At 33.7% G+C, this 25,786-nt stretch overlaps 2 protein-coding genes and 1 non-coding gene across 4 annotated transcripts; 2 read left to right on the forward strand and 1 right to left on the reverse strand.

The window, feature by feature from the left end:
- The first annotated feature begins 3,517 nt into the window (after window positions 1-3,517).
- LOC142979468 (von Willebrand factor-like) lies at window positions 3,518-20,929 on the forward strand. 2 transcript variants are annotated; one of them, XM_076124378.1, is made up of 6 exons: window positions 3,518-3,658; window positions 12,127-12,306; window positions 13,044-13,256; window positions 15,148-15,345; window positions 17,769-17,978; window positions 20,058-20,929. In XM_076124378.1, exons 1-6 carry the CDS (start codon window positions 3,595-3,597, stop codon window positions 20,339-20,341), a joined length of 1,149 nt encoding a protein of 382 aa, XP_075980493.1. In that variant the 5' UTR covers window positions 3,518-3,594; the 3' UTR covers window positions 20,342-20,929. The 2 variants fall into 2 exon arrangements, with proteins under 2 accessions (XP_075980493.1, XP_075980494.1); XM_076124379.1 differs by lacking the exon at window positions 15,148-15,345.
- A 368-nt stretch (window positions 20,930-21,297) lies between these two features.
- Window positions 21,298-21,369, reverse strand: TRNAD-GUC (transfer RNA aspartic acid (anticodon GUC)). The gene has a single exon. It is a non-coding gene; the product is annotated as a tRNA-Asp (tRNA).
- A 253-nt stretch (window positions 21,370-21,622) lies between these two features.
- On the forward strand, window positions 21,623-25,546 carry Mettl14 (methyltransferase like 14). The gene is made up of 6 exons (XM_076124397.1): window positions 21,623-21,762; window positions 21,848-22,015; window positions 22,356-22,556; window positions 23,062-23,218; window positions 23,530-23,839; window positions 24,108-25,546. Exons 1-6 carry the CDS (start codon window positions 21,697-21,699, stop codon window positions 24,352-24,354), a joined length of 1,149 nt encoding a protein of 382 aa, XP_075980512.1. The 5' UTR covers window positions 21,623-21,696; the 3' UTR covers window positions 24,355-25,546.
- The last annotated feature ends 240 nt before the right edge of the window (window positions 25,547-25,786 follow it).

Genomic DNA, 25,786 nt, shown 5'->3' on the forward strand with positions numbered 1-25,786 from the left:
CGGAATGTGACCATCACGAAGAGAACGATGACGTAACAAGATGGCGGATAAACGTCATTAGTGTCAAAACATGAGGGCGTTTATAGTAATGACGTACGAAATATATGATTATGGTGAGGAGAGATGTTTTCTTTATTATTTATGCATGTTTTCTAGATGAATGCATGTGATTGCATATTTTTATGTTAGTGTGACGTTTTTGTAAGCAAAGCGAGGTAAACAATAAATAATGAATGTGATTAAGATAGGTAAATCATCTGAGTTTAACAAATACCCGGATGAATCAAAGCATTGGCGAATTTAATTTAAATAAGCGGAAATTCTGGATCCCCGATGAATCCCGGTGCCTGGACTAAATTATATTACATACGTATTATCCGTGTCCCGTGTTTTTAAAAATATTTACTACGGAAGAATATTAACTATTTTTTATAATCGATATAATAATTTATTGTTTTTGTTCTATGACAATGAAAAATAATTATCTGCCTTAAATCATTTTTATGAGCTTAAATCAGTAGACCTTTTCAGAGTACTACCGAAACAGCTAAGCAATTTAATATTTTTCAATAAATCACGCACATGGGTTGCTGTTTCCTTTCTTCCTATTTAGTACCCGTGTCGAAGTGTTTTCAAAAAGCTATAATAAAGTAACTGTTTCTAACAAATATAGTTTAATCAATAAAATGCTATAAAATATAATTGCAGCTAAAATGTTTTCAACCCTCGATCATAAAAGTCAACCAAAATTGTTATTTTACAACTTATTTCCTTTCTTTCTGGTGACAAATATGGCAATTATGTGTTAATTACATCGATAGTGGCGTTCAAATGTTTTATAAAACCTTGTATTCATTTCTTCATGGCATCATTCGTAACATTAAAACCACGGCTTTCCCTACAGGGGTAGGCAGAGACCAAAGAACGCCACTTGGTACGATCCTTACAAACTTCCCATGCCTCATTTACATCCATACATCTTGTCATACAGGACATTCATTTTAGTGAAAAGTCTAAACAAATTAATATTGCTAATGCTACAAAAGCGAAAGTATGTTTGTCGTTACGCCTTCCAGCTAAATCTCTGTACCAATTTTGATAATATTCTGCAAGAAATTAGTTGAAGACCAGGGATCTAACAAATAGGATTACTATATCTAACTAACTAGATAAGCCCCTAATCTGCTGAAATAGGTGATAAAACTTTTAACATCTGCAGAGCCAAATAGGCAAAGAAGTAAAATTAAAATAATCTATCAACTTATTCATAAAGAAGGTGTGAATGTACTACACATTGTCTGCAATACCTCTATAGCATACAGCGTGAAGATATAAGATAAGCGTTTAATAGTCTCACTTACATTACTAGATTGTTAATCTGAACAAAGCTAATCTATATGAGAATGTATTAACGGACGATAATTAACTCTAATCAGTGTTGAAGCTGTCAAAATTAATAAGAAAATGGCGGTTTGAGAACAGCCGATTGTGATTTGCACCTTAGGCACTTTAAGTTTTTTTTAATCCACTTTTATTTTTCAAGTATATATATTTTTTTTCGGTAGCTAAAGCCACTCTCGACTTTTTAAACTAGGCTCTTGTGATCTTAAGAATCCTAACTTAGTATCTGTAGCAAAAGAATACTGGTAGCAAGCAAATGAGTGAAGCCCGTCAAAATCTTTACATGATATGTTGGTAAAACCGCAAGAATTCAATGTTTCATTCGCCATAAAAGATCTAGAATTCGGCATTAACCACAGTCTTAGAAGATAGCTAACATTTTATTCAATGACTAAAGTCTAACAGCCTACTCTTGCCTAAAATTGCGACTTTAGGGCGGAACGGAAACGTTTTTAAATAGCTATCTTACATCTTAGGCTTGGACTTACTACCAACAATAAACAAGTCAGCCACACAGATAGAATATCGAGCGTCATAATGCTAAATGTATAATATATCTCAAATAAAGTAGTTTGAAATATCAAAGCAATAAATATTCACGTCCATACATTATAAATATACTAGCTCTTACCCGCGATTAAGTCCGCCACTTGAATTTTCCCATGGGAATGCGTCATTTTCCCCGGGTTAAAAGTAGCCAATGTCCTTTCTCGGGTATCAAAATATCTCTATACCAAATTTCATGCCAATTGGTTCAGTAGTTTAGGCGTGATTGCGTAACAGACAGACAGACAGAGTTACCTTCGCATTGATAATATTAATATTAGTATGGATACAATTAATATAGAGCAGACATACTGAACATAAAGGTCAGAACTAGTTCAATCGACACTGCATCGATGGCATGTACGATGATATCTTATATACCGACCTTCCCGTATGTTGGATTATGTTGATAGATTAATGTTACTTTGCAAGAATACGAAATACATAGAAAACGTTTATAAACACAGCCTGTGTCATATTAGTTACATAGTTTCATAGATTAATATTACTTTGCAAGAATACGAAATAAATCAGAAAACCTTCATAAACATAGCCTATGTCATATGCGTCACATAGTTTCGCTTGTTCGTAATCATGCACATGGATTGATTTTCCAATTACTTTTTTGGTATCTTTATCAGGAGTGGTCCAGCGATCCTAGTAAGTTTGACGTCGGCAGTACAAACGTCAGTTGAGCTACTGCCCTGACAGTATCTCTCCCAAACCCGCTATTGATTGTTAGCTAAAGACACCCCTTCAATTTCACAATCTGAAGCGACGCCAGGAATCTGACATACCACTAAAAAGGTGCTTGGTATTATAGCCCAAACTATGAAAGAACGTCGTAATATTGTCAACTATTAAATCTAGCCACCAAACCTTAGCAAAGGGTGATGAGAATCTCTGTATATCAAAAAACTATTATCGTAGAAATAGTAACTGCTTGCACCACCATTGATTATGAAGTAGTAGGCATATTTTTATAGGAACATTTTTAACAGTCTAGTTTCTAGATCTAATGAGCGCTATTAAATCAATATAACTGAATCATTAAGGTCAAAATATCAATCACACGTTCTTCATTGAATAAATTTACCGCTAGTTTTACAAAAGTAAAGAAGTTAATTTGTATTAAGATCAGTTTGTAATTTAGTCACAAGACAAACTTAATTCCTAGACTACCGATTACCAAGTACACCTTCATCTGGACCAAAGTATGAAGCTCTCCAGACATCTATCTATTTTCCTTTTCTTTCTAATAAATAACTATCAAAGTTTTGGGTTATTAACCCAAAATTATAATAAATAAACTTTATGTCAAAGTTATTCAAGCCAGCCAGTCCCAAAACCTTTGACATGGCTTAACGAATTATCTCAATTGATAACAACCAGGACCGAATTTAAATCGTTTGCCTACAGTCCAAAAGTAATGCAACCCATCTAAAGCATATCCGGACTAAGGTTGCTTGCCAGCCATGAGCGCTTCAAAGAAAACCCACCATAATTTCAAGGGAAGAGGAAAATTTTACAAATACATATTTACGAGCAGATATATAACAACACATAACAACTCACACGCATCAGCTGCACATATAACATAGCCGGTGTACTCTCGTACTGTCAGTGCAAGCTCAGAGGCCGAGCGCGATGGACACCCGCGTACTATGTTTGTTTGTTGTGTGTGTGTGTCAGACTGCTGTCGCTAATGAAGGTATGGAGATTTATTTAATATTAAATTATAATACGTTGGTTCGAGATAGTTTTTTAATTTTGAATTATAATCTGTTTCTGATAGTTTTAAATGAGGTAGAAAGAATTTAAGTTAATTTAACAGGTTCCCTGTCCCCATACAATCCACTTTTTTCTATCGTATATGTCCCACTCTTTTTTTGTAGTAAATTGTTAAAATAATTTGATAAATCACTGTGGTTTTATTTGATTTGCTAATCAAGAGGATGTACTCCATACGTCCCAATACTAAAAATGTGCATTAACCTGCTACGTCCATTTAAAAAAGGGGCATTAAGTTTGCTCTAAATTTGATCATATGTGATTCATGAACGTACAATCCTTGTTACAAAATATGTTCCATGAATCACATATGATTCATGGGACAGGGAACCTGTTAAAATGGTTTTTAGTCAGCAAGGAAATTGTAGAGTGTAGTAAAATATTTTAAGTGTGTGTTCTTAAAAAGTAAATATTTTTTATGTAAATTATTAACAAACTTTTTTATATCGTCAGTAAAAAAAAACATTGTTTTTTACGCCTTTATCGTTATGCCCAATAGTTGCAAATGACACGTTCAAAATATTGCAACTAATGACATAGATTCGATTCCTAGTCAAAGGATTAGTGTGATCATTAAAAAAAAATACTTTATAATTCGTAGTAAGTACTTAATACGCGGTAATTTTAACATAAGCATTTCACGTTCTTTATAAATGACTATGTCATGTAAATCAGTGAAAATATCGCTTTTCACTTTCACAGAATGTTAATTACTTTTATCTTAAATCTTATTGTGTTATTATTTCTCTCATACGTATACAAACGACAAAAACTTACAAATGACTTGAAACATTAAGTAGTAGAGCAGTGGTTAGGATGTCGCGTTTATTAGATGTAGGGGTTCGATTTTACAAGGAATTTTTTGTTACGTTTCTCTAAAGATATTTATCTTTTCTTCAGCTTAGGTTCTATGTATGTATCTATGACCTATATGTTCCATTCAAAATATCCAAATTACACACAGGTAGTCCACTGACAATTTCATCACGTGGGAATCGAACCCACTGCTTCTAACAACGTTTATCTAGTCTAGTAGCTTACAAATAGTTTTTTGTTTTGTAACCATTTCAAAGCACATACTAATCTAACTGAAAGTGTGTTAGTAATTGGGAGTATGTTACGATGATTGGTCATATAGCATATCACGAGATGACAAGATGAATGATGCTGTACTAAATACAGATTAACATTATTATAAACATAAAATTATATTAAAATTATTCGATATTTCGATATTCGATATTCGAGGCATATTTCGATTTATCGTTGCACTAGCTAGTTATTAACTGTGTTTTCGTCAGCGTGAAAATATTTTGCAGGATAAAAGTATCCTCAACATTTCTCGACGTAGATAATATTATATTAGTATGTGTCAGTCTAGGTTATAAGCCATCGGTAACTTTTGCATTTATTATACTAAGCTAGTTTCACTGACTCATGGATAAGGGTCGTATCCTATAGATAAAGTGACAGCAAATGTACGAAAAAAATCTATCAAAACTCCTCTTAATAACAGAGACTTAGTCTGAAACTAACCATAAGTAGAAAGAGTTTCAGTGAATATTATGTGAAGTATTCAGCTGTAGTAATTACTAGTAATATCTCCGAGCAGAAGCAATTACCTGAAAAAGGACGCCCACCCATCTAAAAACTGACTTCACCAACATTTGCTTACCAACAAAAAATATGCAACAATCTATGACAACGAATCAATGAGTGATACATTATTATGCATATAATATTCAACAATAGTAAACAATTCTTAAGAATAACATAAATAATTATGAATCTGCATACTTGTGTCATGTCGTAACAGTGTTGCCAGCCTCGGGGGATTTCCGCGGGAATTTACCAAAACTTTCGATATACAACCTTCTTACTTAACTCACTGAGATCATCTATACTAATTATTATATAAAGAAGAAAAGTTTGTTTGTTTATACGCAATAATCTCAGAAACTACTGGTTAGGATTAACAAATTTTTTTTTGTTGAATAGTTTAGTTAACCTTGCATACTTGAAAATAGTTTATTTTTTATTTTATATAATCCACACTTGGCCAGCGTGGTGGACTCAAGGCCTAACTCCTTCCTCGTTAAGGAGGACTACCTTGCCAAACAGCGGAACAGTAATGGGTAAAAAAAAATAGTTCAGTAATTTATCGAGGAAGACTTAAGGCCACATAACATCACTCCATAACGAATAGGTGTGAAGGAGCATTTAGGAAATGCATCTCGCGAGATTGGGGCTTAAGCGAGATCCCGCGAGATTATGAATAACAATATTGCAAGGTCTCCCAAAATTCAAGATTTCAGCCTTTTTATCGAGATGGCTTTTCACAATATTTTTTAATGCTAGCAGCTTACAAATAGCTGCTAGCATTAAAAATATTGTGGAAACGGGAAACCTACAGTACTCGTGAACAAAGTCGCCGGCAGTCGCTAGTCTTTTATATAAGCACTGGGAATTCCTTTAAGATGTAGATTATGACGGCTGTTGACCTACAAATGGTCAAGGCTTTGCTATTCATGTTGTTATGTGTACAGTCATCGGCATACATCGTTAGGTATGCAAGTTTTCAGTTAATGAATTAGTCATTTAACAAGAATAGCGCAGCATTGAAAGTAAAAGGTCAAATATTAGTCAAAATATAATGAAGATGGTACGTTTAAAGTCGTTTCTCGTAATTGTGTATTCGTTGAACCATTACTGCAATGGCATAGGATAGGACTATAAACAAATAAACTTTTCTTAATGTATCGTATATCCTTGAAAAACAAAGCTTTGCTAATGAGAAAATAATTACGTGGATCTTTTAGTACTGAAAATTTTAACAGGAGCTTCTATGTCTGCTTGTTAAGATTGAGTTACTAGAGGCTGCCCGCGACTTCGTCCGCGTGGAAACCGATCCCTCGTGAACTTCGGAATAAAAAAATATGTGTTATTCCGGATCTTCACTTACCTACCAAATTTCATAGTAATCAGTTCAGTAGCGTTGTATTTGCGTGAGAGAGTAACAAACATCCATACTCACAAACTTTCGCATTTATACTTACATTATAAACAATTACCATTTTTAATTTAGACCGCTATCAGTTTTAAGATTTTAAATAAACGTTGCGTCGCCGTTACGTCTTAGTAGAATTGGTGCTGTGTTAATGTGAATATTCCTTTTGGTACAATCTACATTATTGCGTAATGAACACACATTTTTTCCTATACGTTACCAAGATGCGGATTTCCCAAATAAAATTCATATCCACTTAAATAAAGATGTATTTAAAGCAGAATATTTTTGTATGAAACCTGTATAAATAATACAATGTATTTTAACGACTGTAACCAATAAATGAGTAATTAAACTTATAATTATCACATCAAATAACTCCCCTTATAACTTTTTAATTAAAGCATGTCTTTTAAGACGTTGTTATGCACTTTTTAGGGCTTTTATAATTACTTAATAGCTGGTAATTAAATTAATTAAGTCGTAAGATTATTAGCAAAAAAGGGGAAAGGAATTTTGCGGATGGCGAACAAAATTTACGACAATTAATTAATATTATTATGTTTTCAGTGTTTTTACCTCTCAATTACCGTCACAACAGAAAATATTAATACTCGCATTAATTAATGCTTTAAATCCAAGCTAAGTATTATTAGAAATGGTAGTCTATCGGTGTTACATTTACATCTAAACTCCAAATTTGACTTTCATGAAATTCAGTATTACATAGAATTCTTTAGTTCAACTTTCAGAGCCAAACAGAACCTACTTAAGTTCAGAAATGATTACTTATTTAACCCAAATTCTGCGAGCGGGTCATCTAGTAATATAATACTTATATCATGATTCGGTTTTTCCAAGATCAGATAACTATAATCAAATTAAAAAACAATTTGACATTTCTGACAGATGTATAGATAATCTGTCAATTGAAAAATCATCCCTTTGCTAAGCTTTGGTATCATGCCAAAAAAAACAATAACAGTTATAAAATATGTTTAAGATCTAATCAGTTAAATAAAACGCGATAATAATATAAAAGGCAGCTTGTGGCAAGATCAATAAATTATATACCTTTTTATATTTGTACAAAAGAGGTTTAAATAACATAATGTAAATCTGTGATTGATTGGAGAATAACTTAACTGTTTATAATAATACCTTTATTGTTTACTAACAAAAACAAACCATTGTACATTTTTGTTGTTTAATTTTTAAACCATAATAATTCTTCAGGAAAAACTACTTCAAAATATTAATTTCAGTAGCAGGCCAAATAAACATGACTATCATGAATGTACCTAAACTAAATCCCGTTTTTAGAGGTAAGTACTACTCTTGTTATAATTACTCATTACGTTCAAATTTAAATAGAAACATATAAAAAGCATAACCTTTCAGTTAAATAAAAACCACTAAAACGTACGAAATAAAATGTTACAGATAACCAACACAAAAAATACAGACGAATTGAGGACATCCTCCTTTTCAAAGTCGGTTAAAAAATAATCATTCATAGTCAATACGACAAACGAGTTTGAAAAACTTATAAATTAAATATTGTTGTCAGTTTTTATAACGATTACATAAAAAATTGGGCTAATTTTCCTCAAGTCTGACAACACAAGTCAAACAGGATATAAAATGGCAACATTAACACTGCACGAAGTATTTATAACTTGCAACAATAAACTTTAGTTCCCTTGAAAACCTGTTGATCGGTGATAAATGCACGCTTAATATATATCATTATATCGTAAAGATACATACTTAGCACCACGCCTATTATATCCGAAGGTGTAGGCAGATATACAATATACCATAATTTCGCATTTAACTTTTTTAATACCATGTAAAAAGGGGAGATTATTAGCATTTGGCACGTTACCACACTCCGGGCTACTGTTGAGAAATCTATACTAATATTATAAAGCTGAAGAGTTTGTTTGTTTGTTTGTTTGTTTGTTTGTTTGTTTGAACGCGCTAATCTCAGGAACTACTGGACCGATTTGAAAAATTTCTTTCAGTGTTAGATAGCCCATTTATCGAGGAAGGCTATAGGCCATATATCATCACGCTACGATCAATAGGAACAGAGTACGAGTAAAAAATGTTACAAAAACGGGGAAAATTTTGACGCATTCTCTCTTATGTGACGCAAGCGAAGTTGCGCGGGTCAGCTAGTATTCTAATATAAATAAAAAAATTCTCAATAGTAGGTACTTTGCTCGACCTAGAAATCGAACCCTCGTAATACGCAGTCGAATACAATACCGACCGCGCTACAGAGGTATGATAAGCACATAAAAGAGTTAAAATAATCGTAAAAATACGATGATAAACTGTTTCAAAGGACTTGCTTCAATTAAATGAAAATAAGGGCAAGTACGTCGTTGTTATGTCAGTTTTTATGAATAAATGTAACTTATGAATAACTCGAAAAACCTGAAATTAAAGAAACTTATAACAATAAGCGTTATCTGGAAACAGGTTTGCTAATTCGTAATAGTTATTTTTTATTTGACGTAGGCCCTTACTCACTCATTCTGATATTTTTGACAGCATATTGTATTATATTGATAATAAAATCGCGCGACAACGGTTTCTTTGCTTAAAGATTAAAATAAATAAATTGAATATTTTCGCGGAATATTTAGAGCACATTTTGAGCCTATTAAGTGTTTTATTCCTGCCATTTTTTATGTTTAATCACATCAAAGCCATGTCAAAGGCCTTTGGCGGCTTGAACGACTTTGCCATTAGGTTGACTACTAACCATACGATAAAATAGAAGAATCAATACTATATTAGCTTTACCGCAAATCTTTTAATACGATAGGAAATAGAATATAGAGCCTACCCAAATAGTTTTATCTCAAACAAGTTTAAAATTAAAAAAGATTGCTTCGTATTGGTTCAAACTTTATAAAACATCACTAAATTAAATACTTACCTAATAATTTCTACATCACAATTAACCTAATAAATTACCAACAATAACTTTCCCTCCCTATCATTTCAATCTAAGATCCCAAGACAAAAAATCAATAAATAAATAATCGCAATAAAACGAAAGTCGTAAGACTGCATCTCTTCAATAAATTTGTCGTATCGTAATGAAGATCTGATCCAAAGTCGCTCGGCTGCAACTCAATCAATGATTGACTGTACCACTAGTTGTGTTCGACGGCTTCACTTGCATGTCAGGTGCATGTCAGAAGTTGATTTATCAAACTAGTTTGATGAAGCGAAAGAAGCTTGTATCAATCGTAAGTGACCATGGTGTATGCCTACTTTGATGGAAAAAGGCATGACTTTTTGTCGAAATACATAAAGGAGACTGAATATTTCAATGGAAATAGATGTGAGTATTCCGGTTTCAGTAATATGTTTAAATATTTGGAAATTTGGTTTCACAACTACAAAAAAAAGCAGTTACGAAATGGATTATGCCACTAGAATTCCGGACTATTATTAACAATACACTAGCGGTAAATGGCAGCAATCAAATTTTTTGCCCGACTCAGAGATCGAATATGAGACCCCGCGATTAATGGAAGCACACACTACCACCCAGACCAAAAGCGCATTAGAAAAGATCTATTGGGCATTTAACACATTTGTAAAAACTAATAACCTTAAATAAAAACTAAAAAGCCAAACTCTACAAAGCCATATAGGAACAAACATACATAAACTCTAAAATACATTACCCTCCTTAGCATCGCGCACACCTCCTTTGAGTCGCGCAGTTGGGTAAAAAATATCGTGACTAAAAACCAGTTAAGTACCTATAATAATAAGGTACAAAAGTTAAACAATATAAGCGAATCTCAAGTGAAAATTAATTAACTTGAAAGATTAATTCAGTGATTATATTAATTTCACGTTGTCATAATTTGTTGTTAAACTCGCTTGATAAATGAAGCTCCAATATTAAATCCTTCTTAAATGTGAACGAATGACAGTGAGGCAGTTATTTAAATAAATAATGACGTAAATCAAGCCTTAGTTTGAGGAAAAGGTTAGGTAAGTTAATCGAGATGCCCATAGCCAGTTGCACTCATCGGTCGGTAAACGATTGGTGGGTTAAGCAACCTTTGGCGAAGTCATTCTATAGATAGGTGACCGCACAGTGGTAATAGAACTGGGCGTCTCCGTGCTTTCGAGGGCACGTAAAAAGTCGGTTCCGGTTGTTGTTAATTAAGATTCAGTCCTTAAGCCACGTCAAAGGCCTTTGGGCGGCTTGAACAACTTTGAACACTAGGTTGACCATATACGTGAAGCAAAACATTTGGACGCCTTTTTACGAAAATTGCGCGGACGAAGGAGTTTAAATAAATAAAACATTACATACCATGGATTTGACATTTGTCTACATACAATAAACATAGAGCACATAGACAAAGAGTACTGTTTTACATGTTTTCTGAGGTCTCACAGAATGTCATACATTTTGATATTAAATAACTTATAATTTAAGTTCATTATAGTCGAATTTCGACTACTGGGCGGCGACTAGCATCTATAAAACTATCACCTTTCGATATAATAAACATATCATTCTTTGAATCTACAAACGCCTCAAGCAATAGAAATGTGACCATGCCACTAGAATTATCAGTAAGAGCATCAATCGTACCGGTAATACAAGTTTACTAAACATCACTGTCTGTCCGTCTGTCTGTCACAAACAAAGTGTTCAATTACTTCATATACTTAGAAACAAACGCTCATGGATACCAATGAATTTTACGGATTTAACCTTTTGTATGCTGCTTCAGTTTGCTAAGTTATGATAATTTAGTCTTAGTTTTGAATTAGGTAGTTACTCGCCCGTAAAATGACGTATTTTGTATGTTCATAACTTAGAGCTAGTTCGTAAGTAAAGTATCCTTCGTTCGTTAAGAAACATATACAGTGTATTGCTTATGCTGGGTTTTTTTGGTTCATTATGTTGAAATTACAGACACACTTAAAAAAGGTACTGCTCACTCAGTGGATTCAAACGAAAGGACGATATTTATGCTCGTAATATCATATTTCTATACTAAAACGTTTTGACATTTCATAAAGTGCAGCAGATTTGACCGATAGTCAACTATCCTATACACTAGGCAAGGGTCTTCTCCGGAACGAACGAACGGTTTAAGCCTCGAGTCCAGTACGCTGGCCACAGTTTTAATAAAATTTTAGCCATACGAGGTTTTAATTACATATTATTCCCTATTTACGATATCTATTCTGTATTTCAAGACCACAACTCCGATTGTAATCCGAAAAAAGACCTGTATAATACCTAACAAACAACCTCATCTTCCAAAAACCACTATTTCAAGTCTCAAAATTCTATCAATATACCGAGTATCCTAATCTTTCAGCTCCCGTGGGCGCGCTCTGTCGACCTAAAGAGCGTCTGCTGATGTGTGGGTGTCCGAAGACCTGCAAGGACCCGGCGCCGGACTGCAAGGGCGTGTGCCGTGTCGGCTGCTACTGCGATGAGGGGGAGGTGCGCAATGATGAGGGGAAATGCGTCGCGTTGGCTGACTGCCCGCCTATTAGTGAGTAGCTCTATTTATTTCTTTATCTTGCCGTGGAAATATTAATAATGCAACAGAGTACCCCAGGCAAGACGAGCCAAGTGAAGCTAATAAATTCGACCTACTGTTAGATTACAAGCTCCTTTTTAGAATAGACTATAACATGTTATATGAAATAGTTATCTAATTTGATTGCATTTAAAAGCTTATTTTCGTGCATGCATTATTTATTAATTTACCATAATTGTACTACAGGATTCAAGTTAATAAGTTAAAATAAAATTGTACGATAACATTCCACATTTCGAGAGGAGACCCCTGTTAGAGCCCAGCAATAGGTCGGTTATGGATTAAAATTAAGTTTATCTTTTTAATTTTCTTTTGGAACCTTTTCCTTATTAAAAACTTTTACCGTCACTTGTCGCTATTACTTATAGACAGAAATTGTTTTATCGAAAGCGGAAACACTTTCACTTATTTCAGCAATTTAGAAGAGATCTTTGGATACAAGGTTCGTGGAAGTATACAAACTTCAGAACTTAGAACATCCGTCACCCACAGGCTTTTGCAACTATAACACCGAACGGTGGCTTATTTGATACATTAACTTTATTTTGGAAATACACAGCATTTTGGAAATATATTATTCAGTACATTAATAATTGCAATCTAGAATCTAGATCAACCTTGCATAATACGGCTTTTTAAGTAGTCTTACTTACCACTAAGATGAGATCTTACCTTCATATTGTCTCCAGAATCAGCATACACGCAAGACACGACAGAACCTCGCGCGAACAACGGTGAATGTCCTGTGAACGAGGAGTACCGCTTCTGCGAGAACTGCCACAGGAGCTGCGACAACCCCAACCCCATCTGTCCAGCGCAATGCATCAGGGGCTGCTTCTGTAAAGACGGGTTGTTAAGAAATGAACAGGGGAAGTGTGTTAAACCGGAGGAGTGTAAAAATGGTGGGTAGAATTTTGTTTTCTCAAAAAGGAAAGTTAAGAAGCTATTTTGGGTGTGGGATACTAACAGGCAATAAATTAAAGTAAATAGGTGATTAAATGCACGCGCATTTTTGAACATATTAAGCAATTTCCCAGGTATGTATGATCTTGCGGGTACTTTTACAAAAAAGAACTTTACGAATTCAAAGTAGAACCATCTGAAAAATTATATGTGAATCATATGAATATTTGTTACTAACTTACTCCAGTTTACAATTCGAGGTTCGATTCCTTAAAAAAAATATAATATTCTTTGCTACACATTTTTACCGTCTATAAAAAAATTATAAGAACAGCTTTTGCTTTAAAGGTACACTACACTTTATATTAACTCATAAAATAAACTTCAATACCTACTTTTAGAATTATCCTTAACACTTCTTCTAACTTGATCTAATACTCAACTTTTAATCTAAATGCACATCTACAAAATTATCTACAAATCTAACAAAAAACGACTACATTTTATCCGCCATCTTGTTGGACTTCCGACTGACAAGGCCAAGGCAATGCAATATACAGCCAGAAAAAAAAACTATTTACTTTTAAATTCAACTAAATAGTACGGAAATGTCATCTCAGAGAGAGTTATTGCTCGAGTAAAAAATAATCTATACTAATATAATAAATCTAAGGAGTTTGTTTGTTTGTTTGAACGCGCTAATCTCAGGAACTACTAGGATTTGATTTGCATCGTTAGATAGCCCATGTATCGAGGAAGGCTATAGGCTATAGGTATATCATCACGCTACGACCAAAAGGAGCAGAGTACCAGTAAAAAAATATTACATAAACGGGGAAAATATGACCCATTCTCTCTTATAAGCAAGAGAAGTAGCGCGGGTAAGCTAGTTAGAAATATAAAATTGTCTATTGGTGTCATTTTTTGTTTAGATTTTGAGTTGTGCAGTTAATTATAGATATCCGTGTGAAGATCTCTGTAGTGTATATTTTGGTGCAGTTAGATTTCAAAAACTGTTTGTAGAATTAAATAATGTATTTAATGTACAGTAATTTGAATATTAATATTGTTATTTGACCCACTGCTCTTATATTTAATTACTGATTTTGAGTACATCTAAAAATATACTCAACCATAGTAGCAATTAAGCGTATTAAAATGTTGCTTTTCGATTCTTATCATCTTCTGAAAAATATTTATATACAAAGAAAAATCGCAATGCTTTTAGCGTACGTTTAAGGCACTAATTCGTTAAGGACGTTCGCATATCAAACGTCATTTTCATACAAATTACTCGTAATATTGTTCAAATCAAAATTGAAAAATAATGATCCCACTAATCTTATGTATTTGTTAACAGATACCAAAAAATACGTGAATTATTAAACGGAATATTTCAAGCTACTTCTGCATCTTCTGCCCTGCTCCCTCACTCCTTCGCTTGCTAAAGAAGAAAAAGGACAAAGCTATGTTTCTCACTTCGCTTTATTTATTCAACTCGTGCGCATCAGGTTTCCTGGTGTCACCTTTGCGGTTTTTTTAAACTTTCGAATTATTTTGAAGGTCTATTATTAACATATGATTGTATTATTTGTCTGTGTTTCCTACTTTTAAATACAACAGTATTGTAAAGTATATAGTTATCATAAGGATTAATTTTTACTCCACCACTTTCTGTTTTCATAGCCTAATGTCAAGAATAACATTCTGTAAGAACGAAAATCCGACCTAATTTCTGAATACGTTATCAGTAGCATTAAATATCTAGCATAGTATATCCTTATTCCATCCCATTTTCACATAGGGATTGAAAAATTATGCCAGCAAAAAGTAGGCATTAAAAAAGGATAAAATCCTACTAAAATAATTACCACATTGTCCAAATTCCAGTAACCACAGAACCGAACATAAAACTTCGGATGACATGCAATTCGAACCAAGTGTACAAGCAATGTGAAACTTGTGAGAAGACGTGTAGCGAGCCCAACCCGAAATGTCCCACCCCTTGTGTGACGGGTTGTTTCTGTTCAGAAGGGTTTGTTAAAGCTCCCAGTGGTCAATGCGTGAAGCTTGAGGACTGCCCTAAAGGTAATTTGGATAGACAATTTTTTTATAATGTTGTTTTAGTCTGAAAATCTTTGACCTAATATTTTTCTGGGATTTGTCTTGTAAAAATGCAGATCACGTTGTTTTAATCTGAATTTCTTTGGTCTAATGTTTATTTTTGGGAATTTGTCTTGTAAATAATGTAGTTTTTGATCTTTTTATGCACTAAGGACCGATTTTTCCGTCGTAAGTTACTTTTTTCATGAGATAATTAGTTTGTTATTAAATTTTGAGAATGAACGTCGATCGAATATCTGTCAAAAATGTCAAATTTATTCTTAAATTAACGTTATCTGTCGATCGAAAAATCATTCACAGAAGCGATTTTCTTTAAATTACGCTACGCTTCTTGATTCCAAGGTCTTATTTCTATTTGAATCTTTTTCTTTATTCATCTATTAAAGTAGACAGCGATTAACTAACACTTTTCTTAAAATCCGTAAATTTAGTAAAGAGCCTTGTATGTAGTTATTCAGTTAAAACATCAGTGACCCGTATATGTAGCTGACTGAGGCCTGATTGTAAAAGCTATTTTGGAAATACGAAGAACTATTAATTATGATCTATTTATTCAATATTACCAAGCATGCCAAGGCTTTGTACAAAGTTGTTGGACTAAAGCACTTATGAATAGAACATGTGGTAATTATAACTCCTATTCCTAACACAGACGATATTTATAAAATGTGATAAACATGTAAAATAACGTTACTTTATAAAAAGAGTATTTGTATAAGTTATAACCTCTTGCCATTAGTTGTAAAATAACCAAGTGTGAATTTTAGAACATTTTTTATAATTCTATTATGTTTTTTGAGGTTGTGATAATAAATTATTTAACTTGCAAGTTGTATATTCAAAAAGCATAAATCTTGAAGCAAAGACAAGATAAATTACTGCTGGTAGAATACTGAAACGTCAGTTGTTTTAAAATGCCGCCTTTTTTTCTGTTACGAAATCATGTACTTAATATATTATGACAAACTACTATACAAATTACAGTATTTTACCGTAAAATCAATAAAACAACAAAAATACAGTCATGGAATAAAGGAATTTTATTAAAATGAATCAGTTTTTAATTACACAGGTAAATGTGTGGTTTGATCTTTTTTTATTAGATTTGTTTTTATCTTGTCGTTGCTTTCTATAAAAATATATTGTTTAGGTCTTCTACAATGATTCTATTTACTATTTATTCGTAGATATAAGGATTAAAATAAGTAAATAATATATCTAGAATTAAGATAATGATACAATAAATTGTTGAGCAATTATTTCCGTTTCTTTTTCATCTTCCTTCCAAACTCATTGCTGGTCAGTTCTTCCACTATCAGATAACTTTATCCGTAACACAATATTATAGAGAATCTACCAAGAAAAGTGATAGTTATTCTTTAGTTATCTGGAGATGCAAAAATTTGCCTTTGATTTCGTATTCGTAACGAATATTCTTATGCCCTCCTCACCATATTTTCTGGATAAGTCTACATCCAAGGGAACTAAAGTAGTACTTTGAAAGTTATTTGTTAAACTCTGATAGATATCTTCATCTTCTCTACTATTTTATCTATCAGTTAGTAAAACCAAAAGAAGGGCAATTTGCACAAGCATATATTTTTAAAAATGGCGGACTTTTTAATGTTATAGCTCCTCAAGTCATCCACGTCTTCTTCTAACTACTAACACTTAACCTTTCTTACAATGTACACTATAAAAATACTCTTAAGTAGAATAGTTTCATACGTAATAAGCAATTAACAACATCAAATAGTTTCATAACAACATTCTGTTCCGCCATGCTGCTTCGATATAACGCATTTAATAAAGCATAATTAGTCAATACCAAACACTATCAAGAAAACTAGTAATGTTTTAATAAATGAACAATAAAAAATAGATTAAAAGAATAGGTACTTGTTTTAGCTGTAATGAATGCACTTAGTAATAATTAAAGATCTTTATCACAGACTTTTATCTTATTAATCTCAGTTGATTCTCAGATAACGCTTCCCTTCCGAATGCCTACGATCAGCGCCTCTAGCGGATGTCAAAATAACTTATTTATGGGATGACTTTCAGCCCAAATGTCAAACAATTGATACTTTAATGTTCAAATGCATTTTGCGAGTTTTATAGTGTCTATTTATCCACCCTGATATAATATACGAAAGCGTAATTATAGTAGAACTGAGCCGTACAGAGTTCTTAAAATGAAGAAAAGGTTTTATATTTTGGAATTATTAAGTAACAATAGAGATAATTGGGTTTTATATCCTAGGGGCGATATCCACCATCAGACAGCCTAATTCAATACCTACCTGTAAAAGACTCAAAATTATTCCTCAAAATAAAATAGAACAATCGTCCCTAATTTATTAAGTCAAATAGTACTCTTCTTTTAGCGGAGATGTCACTAGGCAACCCACAAACACCAACCATCGAGGACTGCGCGCCCGACGAGGAGTACTTCTCCTGCGGGTGGTGCGAGCCGAGCTGCTCGTACCCGCAGCCGACGTGCCCGCACAAGATGTGCACCACGGGCTGTCTGTGCCGGCCCCCGCTGCTGCGGCATCATAGCGGACACTGTGTTGAACAGAAGAACTGTAATGCACGTATGTTTTTAATGTTATATTATCAGCTTGTTTTATACTAATTAACGTGATATACAGCATTGTTTTACCTGTTTCTGCGCATTTCGTCTCGCATCTCGCTGCGACACATGTGCGTGGATGTCATAGATAGTGGGTTCGATTCCCAGATTTGTGCGATCCTCAAATTTTAGAAGCGGTTTTGAGTCTCCTTATTAATTTTTGTTAAAGTCCTCGTGAGACAAAACCAGTATTAAATGCGAGAGTTTTCTTTAAAACAGTCTAACGATTTAAAACAGTCGGATACAAGTACAGTCTAACCAAAGCCTTTGAAGAAACCCTGAAACTAAATCAATATTCAACTTACGAGATATAACTTACTACCAACCTTCAAATATTATCTGTCAAAAATGTCAAAACAAATAGTGCTGTCACATTAACCGCTACAATACATAAATACACACTACAATGTCCTTAATATATTCGTATGTCAGTAGTTAGCATGTGGGCGGTATATTTATGTGACAGGCCGTAAACTTGACTCCATTGTGTGTGGTTATCCATCACGCTGCACTCGCTGCTCTTGAACTTGATGTATGAGAAATACTTCTAAATGACATTATCTATTGGAATTTCTAGTGCAATACTGATAGTATTGTTGTGGTTGAGTAAATTACAAGACAGTTATGAGTAGTAGTAGCTTCAGGTATCATAAAAACCGTTCTTTGTCCACTAAATTTAATAACTGCTTGATCAGCTAGACATTTATGAGACCCAAGGCCGTTGCCCATTACAGAAAATTAAAATTGAAAATCACTAGGCCAGCTCCGTTGCCCATACTTACTCCCTACGCCTACACGAATAGAGCTTTTATTTCGTAAAAAAGAAGATTGATCATTCTTCTTGGCTAAAAGTAAACGGATATTTTATACAAGTAATCCTTGACATTGGACACTACTTAAAAGCTCCTAAAAGGCAAATAAGACCGATGATTCAATGTATTTGTGTACTCCCACATTGTACAACAACTTAGCAATTGTTTTAGGTATAAACAAGAAAGTTGCATGACAGTTATCTCGTAAAATTCCTATTAAGTGATCTGAGAGCTAAAGAGTGTTTGGTAGCAGTCGTAAATATTTATCCGCTTATTTTGTTGATAACCAAACCAAGTTTTCTCCTAAATTGAGACTTTGTTTCCGAAATTCTACCCTATTCGTCTTAAAACTACAATTTGACTTACTTAAATTTTATTATTTTTCTCAAAGGATTTATTCACAATTTCAATTCTCTGAAGCTAAATTGAAGTGCTTATCATCTCAATCCGTCTAAATGAACAATTTACTCGGCTGAATCAGTTACGCCTAAGTCCGTAAATATTATCGCTTTAAAAAGGATTGGACTCAAAATGGCTTCCTTGGCAATGGAATTAAGTGTATTAAGCCTTGTTTAAAGTTATATCATTTTTATAAATATTTTTAAAGATAAAAATATTGGATCGAAAAAATGTAACGAAATAACAAGTTTTTCATAACAAGAGAGATATTTTTTAAACGATACAAAAGGTATTGTATGTTATGAAAATAGGGGCAGGTGTATTATGAGACAAGATTGTTGTATTCCCGAGTACTTGGTGAATGAGGAACGTAGAACCTCGTGACCTTTTGTCAGACGCCATCTTACAAATTAAAAACGCGTTTATGTTTCTATGTTTTGGGGGTTGTAGGTTAGTGGGGTGCGTTCAGTAGGTGCTCATTGTTGCGCTTTTTCATCTGGGAAATGTCTATGATTATTGTATAAAATTGTTTTAAGTAGTTGTGTTTGTAGAGCAAAGGAAATATGTAGAGCAGGGTTGTTGTGGTCTCTTATTAGTTGATTAAAATATTTTTTATTTTAAACTAATGAACAAAATTTCTTAAAAAAAATGAAGTCAATCTCAAGAAACTTATTTCAATAACACTTAGTACCTAATACTTGTTTAGTCAAGGCCTAGACGAAAAAAACCATACCTACTTACCTTAATTTTCCGAACGTTGTTATAACCAATAATAAACTAGATATTCCATAAAACAGATTGTAATGTTGAAAATACATCTTATTTCACAGAAAAATGCACACAACCAGGCGAAGAATATGTCTGCAGATACGGTTGCGAAGCTCGCTGTGGACCTCGAAGGTTTTGCATGCTCCGAGCAAGGAGATGTGTGCTTGGCTGTCATTGCAAGCTCGGCCTCTATCGAGAAACGGCCACAGGGCTTTGTGTCACCAAAGATCAGTGCTCCAACGACACCGTTACTGAAGTGCCAATATCACAAAATACGGTTATAAGCGTGTTTAATTACTCCGAACCTGTGTGGAATCAAAATGTGAATGATACGAAAGAGAATTGATTTTGTTTGTTAGAAAAATGATCGTATGTTTTGAAACACTGTAACCTTTTCACCGTCTAAAAAAGGAGGATTAATGCTCAATTATTTATGTGCAACCTTCAAAATAATTCTATCAGTATCAGTGCTACTAGTTTATAAAAGGTAAAGGCATATGCTATCAAAGCTTGTCTGATAGCCGGAAAATCTAGCTCAAAATTTTACATCTTCTCCCTTGTCTATAGTCCGACAACTTAATAGAAAGCCTTGATGTGTACCGTTTATCAAGATTTTATTTAAGACTTCTGTTTATTAACAAAATAAAAAGAAGCTGTATGAAACAGGTCACCGGTAGCTGTTTTCTAGCTAAATAATACATGCCAATGGTAATTAGTAGGTATGCTGAAAAGATCTTTAATCCCGAGAAGCAATAAAGTGTTAAAATAAAAAAGTAAGTATTAGCTATAAGAACCGTATTTAATTATCTGGTAGAGAATGAAAAAAAAGTAAGTTGTGAATGAGATTATATCGCTAAGTTATTATTTATTTTTAGTTACATTTAAATGTGATGTATTATTTAGTGTTAATTTTTACAAAATATACTCACGTTGATAAAAAAAATGTTTCTCTTGTTTTATTTACCTACCACAACACAGTTCCTATTTAAATACCTGTGACTTTAGAGATATTAAATGCTAAAGCCCAAAAAAAATATAGATATTTGCAATATTTTTAATGAATTAAGTACATACGTACCTAAGTAAGTAATGCCTTAAACTTCAGGGCATAGAAAGGTTTTTGATTTGATGATTTGCTTTGATTACATTATTTATATTTTCCTAGAAATGTAGAAGTTCAAGGGTAAAACAATTTTGTAAGCCAATGCTGATGTTTTTAGAATTTGAATAGTTTATAAAAATATTTAAAAGCAAGCTACTTAATGAAGTCATTTTTTACACATAAAAATAACAAAAAGAGTCCTCTCCGGCGGGGAATCGAACCCCGGTCTCCCGCGTGACAGGCGGGGATACTGACCACTATACTACCGAAGATATTAGGAGAGATGTTGAAATTACACAACACATTCTGATAAATATTTTCGTTCAGTACTTGACAAAAATGTTACTTTATGCATTTTATTATAAAATGTGTAACGAAAACTTAAAATTGTGCCTTTATATCAGAAATAGAAAAATATAAAACATTGCTCAAAACTTTCTACAAATAAATTTTCTACACAAAATAAATTATTGATACACAACGTCGGTCGTCGCGTCTATTTTATGATTTCTGAACTGACACGCATTTGTCACCGATGAGTTGTTTGTAAATTACAACTTCTCAAGCATTTACGAAATAAATATAAATACATGTAAACAATGAGTGAAAAACTAAAAGAATTGAGAGAAAGATCTCAAAAGAGAAAAAAGCTGCTAGCACAAACCGTAAGCCTACAGTATTTTTAGAAATATAACCTAAAAATAGCCGTGTCAACAATTACGTGAATTTGATCGGAAATTAATGTTTTAGCTTGGTGTTTCGAGTGTTAGTGAGTTGAGGCATGCTTTGGGAGCGACATTGGACGTGCCGGCGAAGAAACAGGCGGTTCCTGGCGCCGGACCGGAGGGCGGTGAGAAACCAACAACTAAGGAACAACCTGATGAACTAGTTTACACCGACTCGTCCACGTTCTTGAAGGTGAGGATTTAGTCTAGTCTATTATTTATGGAAACGTAGATTGATGTGTATTAATTACTATATTGTATTCATTTGGTACTTTGGTAGTGGTGAAAATAAGTAGAAAGTTGCTTCGATAAACTTTTAGTGTAAAAAAAATTCATTAAAAAAGAGTATCCAGGAGTACAAAGGCAATCTTTCAAACCAAAAATATACACTGAAGTAGTTGGCTTGCAATGATTCCCCCCAAAAGTAATCTAGAAATCTGCTTGAACTAAAATATGGATACCTTTGTATTTAATCTCAACATTACCTCAACAACAAGTTTCAAAATCATTACCTACCTTTTGAATCTTTCCAGGGTACTCAATCATCAAACCCTCACAATGACTACTGCCAGCACTTCGTGGACACAGGACAGAGGCCACAGAACTTCATCCGAGATGTTGGCCTGGCAGACCGTTTTGAGGAGTACCCCAAGTTACGAGAGCTGATCAAACTGAAGGATGATCTGATCGCACAGACTGCTACACCTCCTATGTATTTGAAATGTGACTTGAAGGCAAGTCTATCCATATTTTTAAGACAATTTTTGCTCTGTGCTTGGGCTTAGGGCTAATTGTACTTTATTTATTGACTCTCTATACTCTGACATACTTAGTGCCATACATTCTATCTTATGTTTGCTTGCATTTTATAAGTTTAATAGTCAATGAGGTGATGATGGCTTTTAACTATAACTTCCTCTGATTTAAGCCCTGTTTTTAGTCTTAAAACATTTTAATGTTGAAACAAGGATTGTATATTACTCATTACATGGATCTTAATTTTGGTCTGTGGACATTTTAATGTTTGGGAGAGATACAATTTCATGCTTATGGTAGTACCTGAGAGATGGTTTGGCTCAGTTTTTGTTTAATGACTTTGAACAGACTATGATTTGAAACATTGTCCAATAAGAACTAATTCAGCTTAAAAATACCTATCCAATGATATATCATGCAAAGCTATTAGAAGGTGAAACTAGATCTCAGGAACCCTAGTATCATCTTTTGCTATGTTTCCAGACATTTGATCTAAAACAAATGGGCAACAAGTTCGACGTGATGTTAGTGGAGCCGCCCCTGGGCGCGGGGTGGCGCTGGCAGGATGTGCTCGCGTTAGATCTACAGCAGATTGCTCAAGCAAGATCTTTTATATTCCTTTGGTGTGGCTCTTCAGAAGGTAAGCTTCTATATAGTCAATATAATTATCAATATTTTAAGTTGTTTTGAATAATTCAATTTCTGTTTGTTAGTATATTGAAGCTTTGTCGTTCTTTTATTCTTTTTAAATGATGTCAAATGCATCTCGCTATAGGTGTATGGAAGTTGTATTAATTCCTTTATCACAATAAATTACTTTTATTTTTTTGTTTTGAATACTTACGTGGGCAATCTGTCTAAGTTGTTGCGTTTGTTCAATATGAGACAAAAAATAAACATTTACAAAAACGTTAACATAGTTTTTATATCAATAATACTCTTTCTTTGCAGGTTTAGACATGGGTCGCGAATGCCTCAAAAAGTGGGGTTTCCGTCGTTGCGAGGACATTTGCTGGATAAAAACGAACATCAAGAACCCTGGACACTCGAAGAATCTGGAGCACAACGCCGTCTTCCAACGGACCAAGGAGCATTGTCTCATGGGCATCAAGGGCACGGTCCGAAGGTCTGTGGACGGAGACTTCATACATGCCAATGTGGACATCGACCTGATCATATCAGAAGACCCCGAGTTTGGCAGCACTGAAAAGCCGATCGAGATTTTCCATATTATGGAGCACTTTTGTTTGGGAAGGAGAAGGTAAGAGTAAAACTAAGGAAATTTTGATCAGATTTTGTATTACCTATTCTATGTACTTTTTTCATGAAAATTACTTTCGATTCTCATAGTCCATGTGCTTTACAAACCCCACGTAAAATTTGCTCTTTCATTAGTATGTCATGCGTATCACTACAAGCAAATCATTGTAAAGTATCTTCTGTACAATACTGTGGAAAGAAAAGTTTCATAGCACTCAGGAATTATTTAACTAAATTAAAGTAATATAATATTTTGTGCGTTCTTTCAGAATCCATCTCTTCGGCCGCGACTCCACCATCCGCCCCGGCTGGGTGACAATCGGCCACGAACTAACCAACTCCAACTTCAACGCAGAACTTTACGCTTCCTACTTTACCGAAGGCCGGGAGAGTACAGGCTGTACAGAGAGGATAGAGGCTTTGAGGCCTAAGAGCCCTCCCAACACGAGCAAGGGACAGCGACCTAGAGGCCGGGGTGGTTTCCGAGGGAGGGGCAGAGGTAGAGGAGCCATTTAGGGGCGGTTCAGACATCTGGGGCCACGGAAAGTGCGACCGTAAGGAGCAAACTGATAGAATTAAGCCGCAGTGTTTTGGTATAAAAGATCTCTGTGTGATATGGTTTTGTAATATCGGGTTTCGTAAAGTTGATTGTAAGCTTGTTTTAATAAGCAATACGTAAGCTAAGATCTAATATCAAGAATGCCGATTAACAACATCATAATGACTACTTTTGACGTGTTAAATAAACACTGGTATATATTACGGCGACAACGGAATTGACAAGAATGATAATATGATTGAACCTGAATGAACTGTGACTTGGTTTTTGCTATCTACCGATTTGTAAAGTGGCCTCATCAGTCTGTGTGCTTGTCCCTATGACCAATTATAGCGAAGTGGAAAAGTGACTATGTTTTATAATAAAATGTTAATGTTGACACTCACTAATAAATACGACTATATTTTATATATCGCGCAACTCAAAAGAAAAGCAATATGTATCATTTGGTTCTTTATTTAAAATAGTAAGTAGATTAATTTGGAAAATTATGTAAGTTTAAAATGTGCTTCTTTAAATTGTAAATACATTATAGGCCTACAAATTGTTTGCAGATTTTTAAATACCTGTTTCATAAACAATATTGAATAGTTTTATGAATTTGTGGTGTATTTCACATGTTTAATCTGTTAAAATATTCCTGTTATAACACGAGTTTATAATCCATAGACGTTTTTTAACACTTGTTCAAAATTTGCAATGCAATATAATGGCTGTATCTTTTGGTAAAGCTGACAAAACTACTTTTACATCTACAGACACGTAACAACACTTTTCAGTTAGTATTATTGAATATTGGCGTAAAAATCGACTTGAAAAAATGGTTCCAACGGAATATACTATGGGGCACTGATAAATTTTTCTATAAATATTTCTCAATAGTGGTAAAAACAGCTGGAAAATAGATATTATGGTTCCTGTTTTTTAACTAATTTTTCTTTGGCTTTCTTCAGAAATATAAGTATTTCTAAGTCTATGGTGACGTAAACTCGTAGTAGATTAGTCGTTTGAATAACAATTAGAGAAGATATTTTGATAAAGAACAAGCATTTATACCAGGGTGTCGCTATGTAATGATAATGTACCTAGCTGTAAGGATTACAATGAGTATTTTGTGTATTGTGACATAATAAAACATGTTTTACAAGATTTACGGCTGTTTCATTCAATTTATGGTGTGAGCCAACTTCAAATAATAATTGAAGTACGAGTATACTTACAGACTTTTCCACTGGAACATACTTACCAGCCAAATAATTGTTTGATTTCGTACTATCTCGAGTCTTCAAATACCTATCTGAGTAGCGAATGTGTGCTTGATAGGAATCAAACCTAAGTCTTGATCTATAGTCGTCAGTTATTTTAGGTTTTTTTGTGTCCACCACGCTG

The sequence above is a fragment of the Anticarsia gemmatalis genome, chromosome 16, assembly GCF_050436995.1.
Source record: "Anticarsia gemmatalis isolate Benzon Research Colony breed Stoneville strain chromosome 16, ilAntGemm2 primary, whole genome shotgun sequence".
Lineage (NCBI taxonomy): Eukaryota > Metazoa > Arthropoda > Insecta > Lepidoptera > Erebidae > Anticarsia > Anticarsia gemmatalis.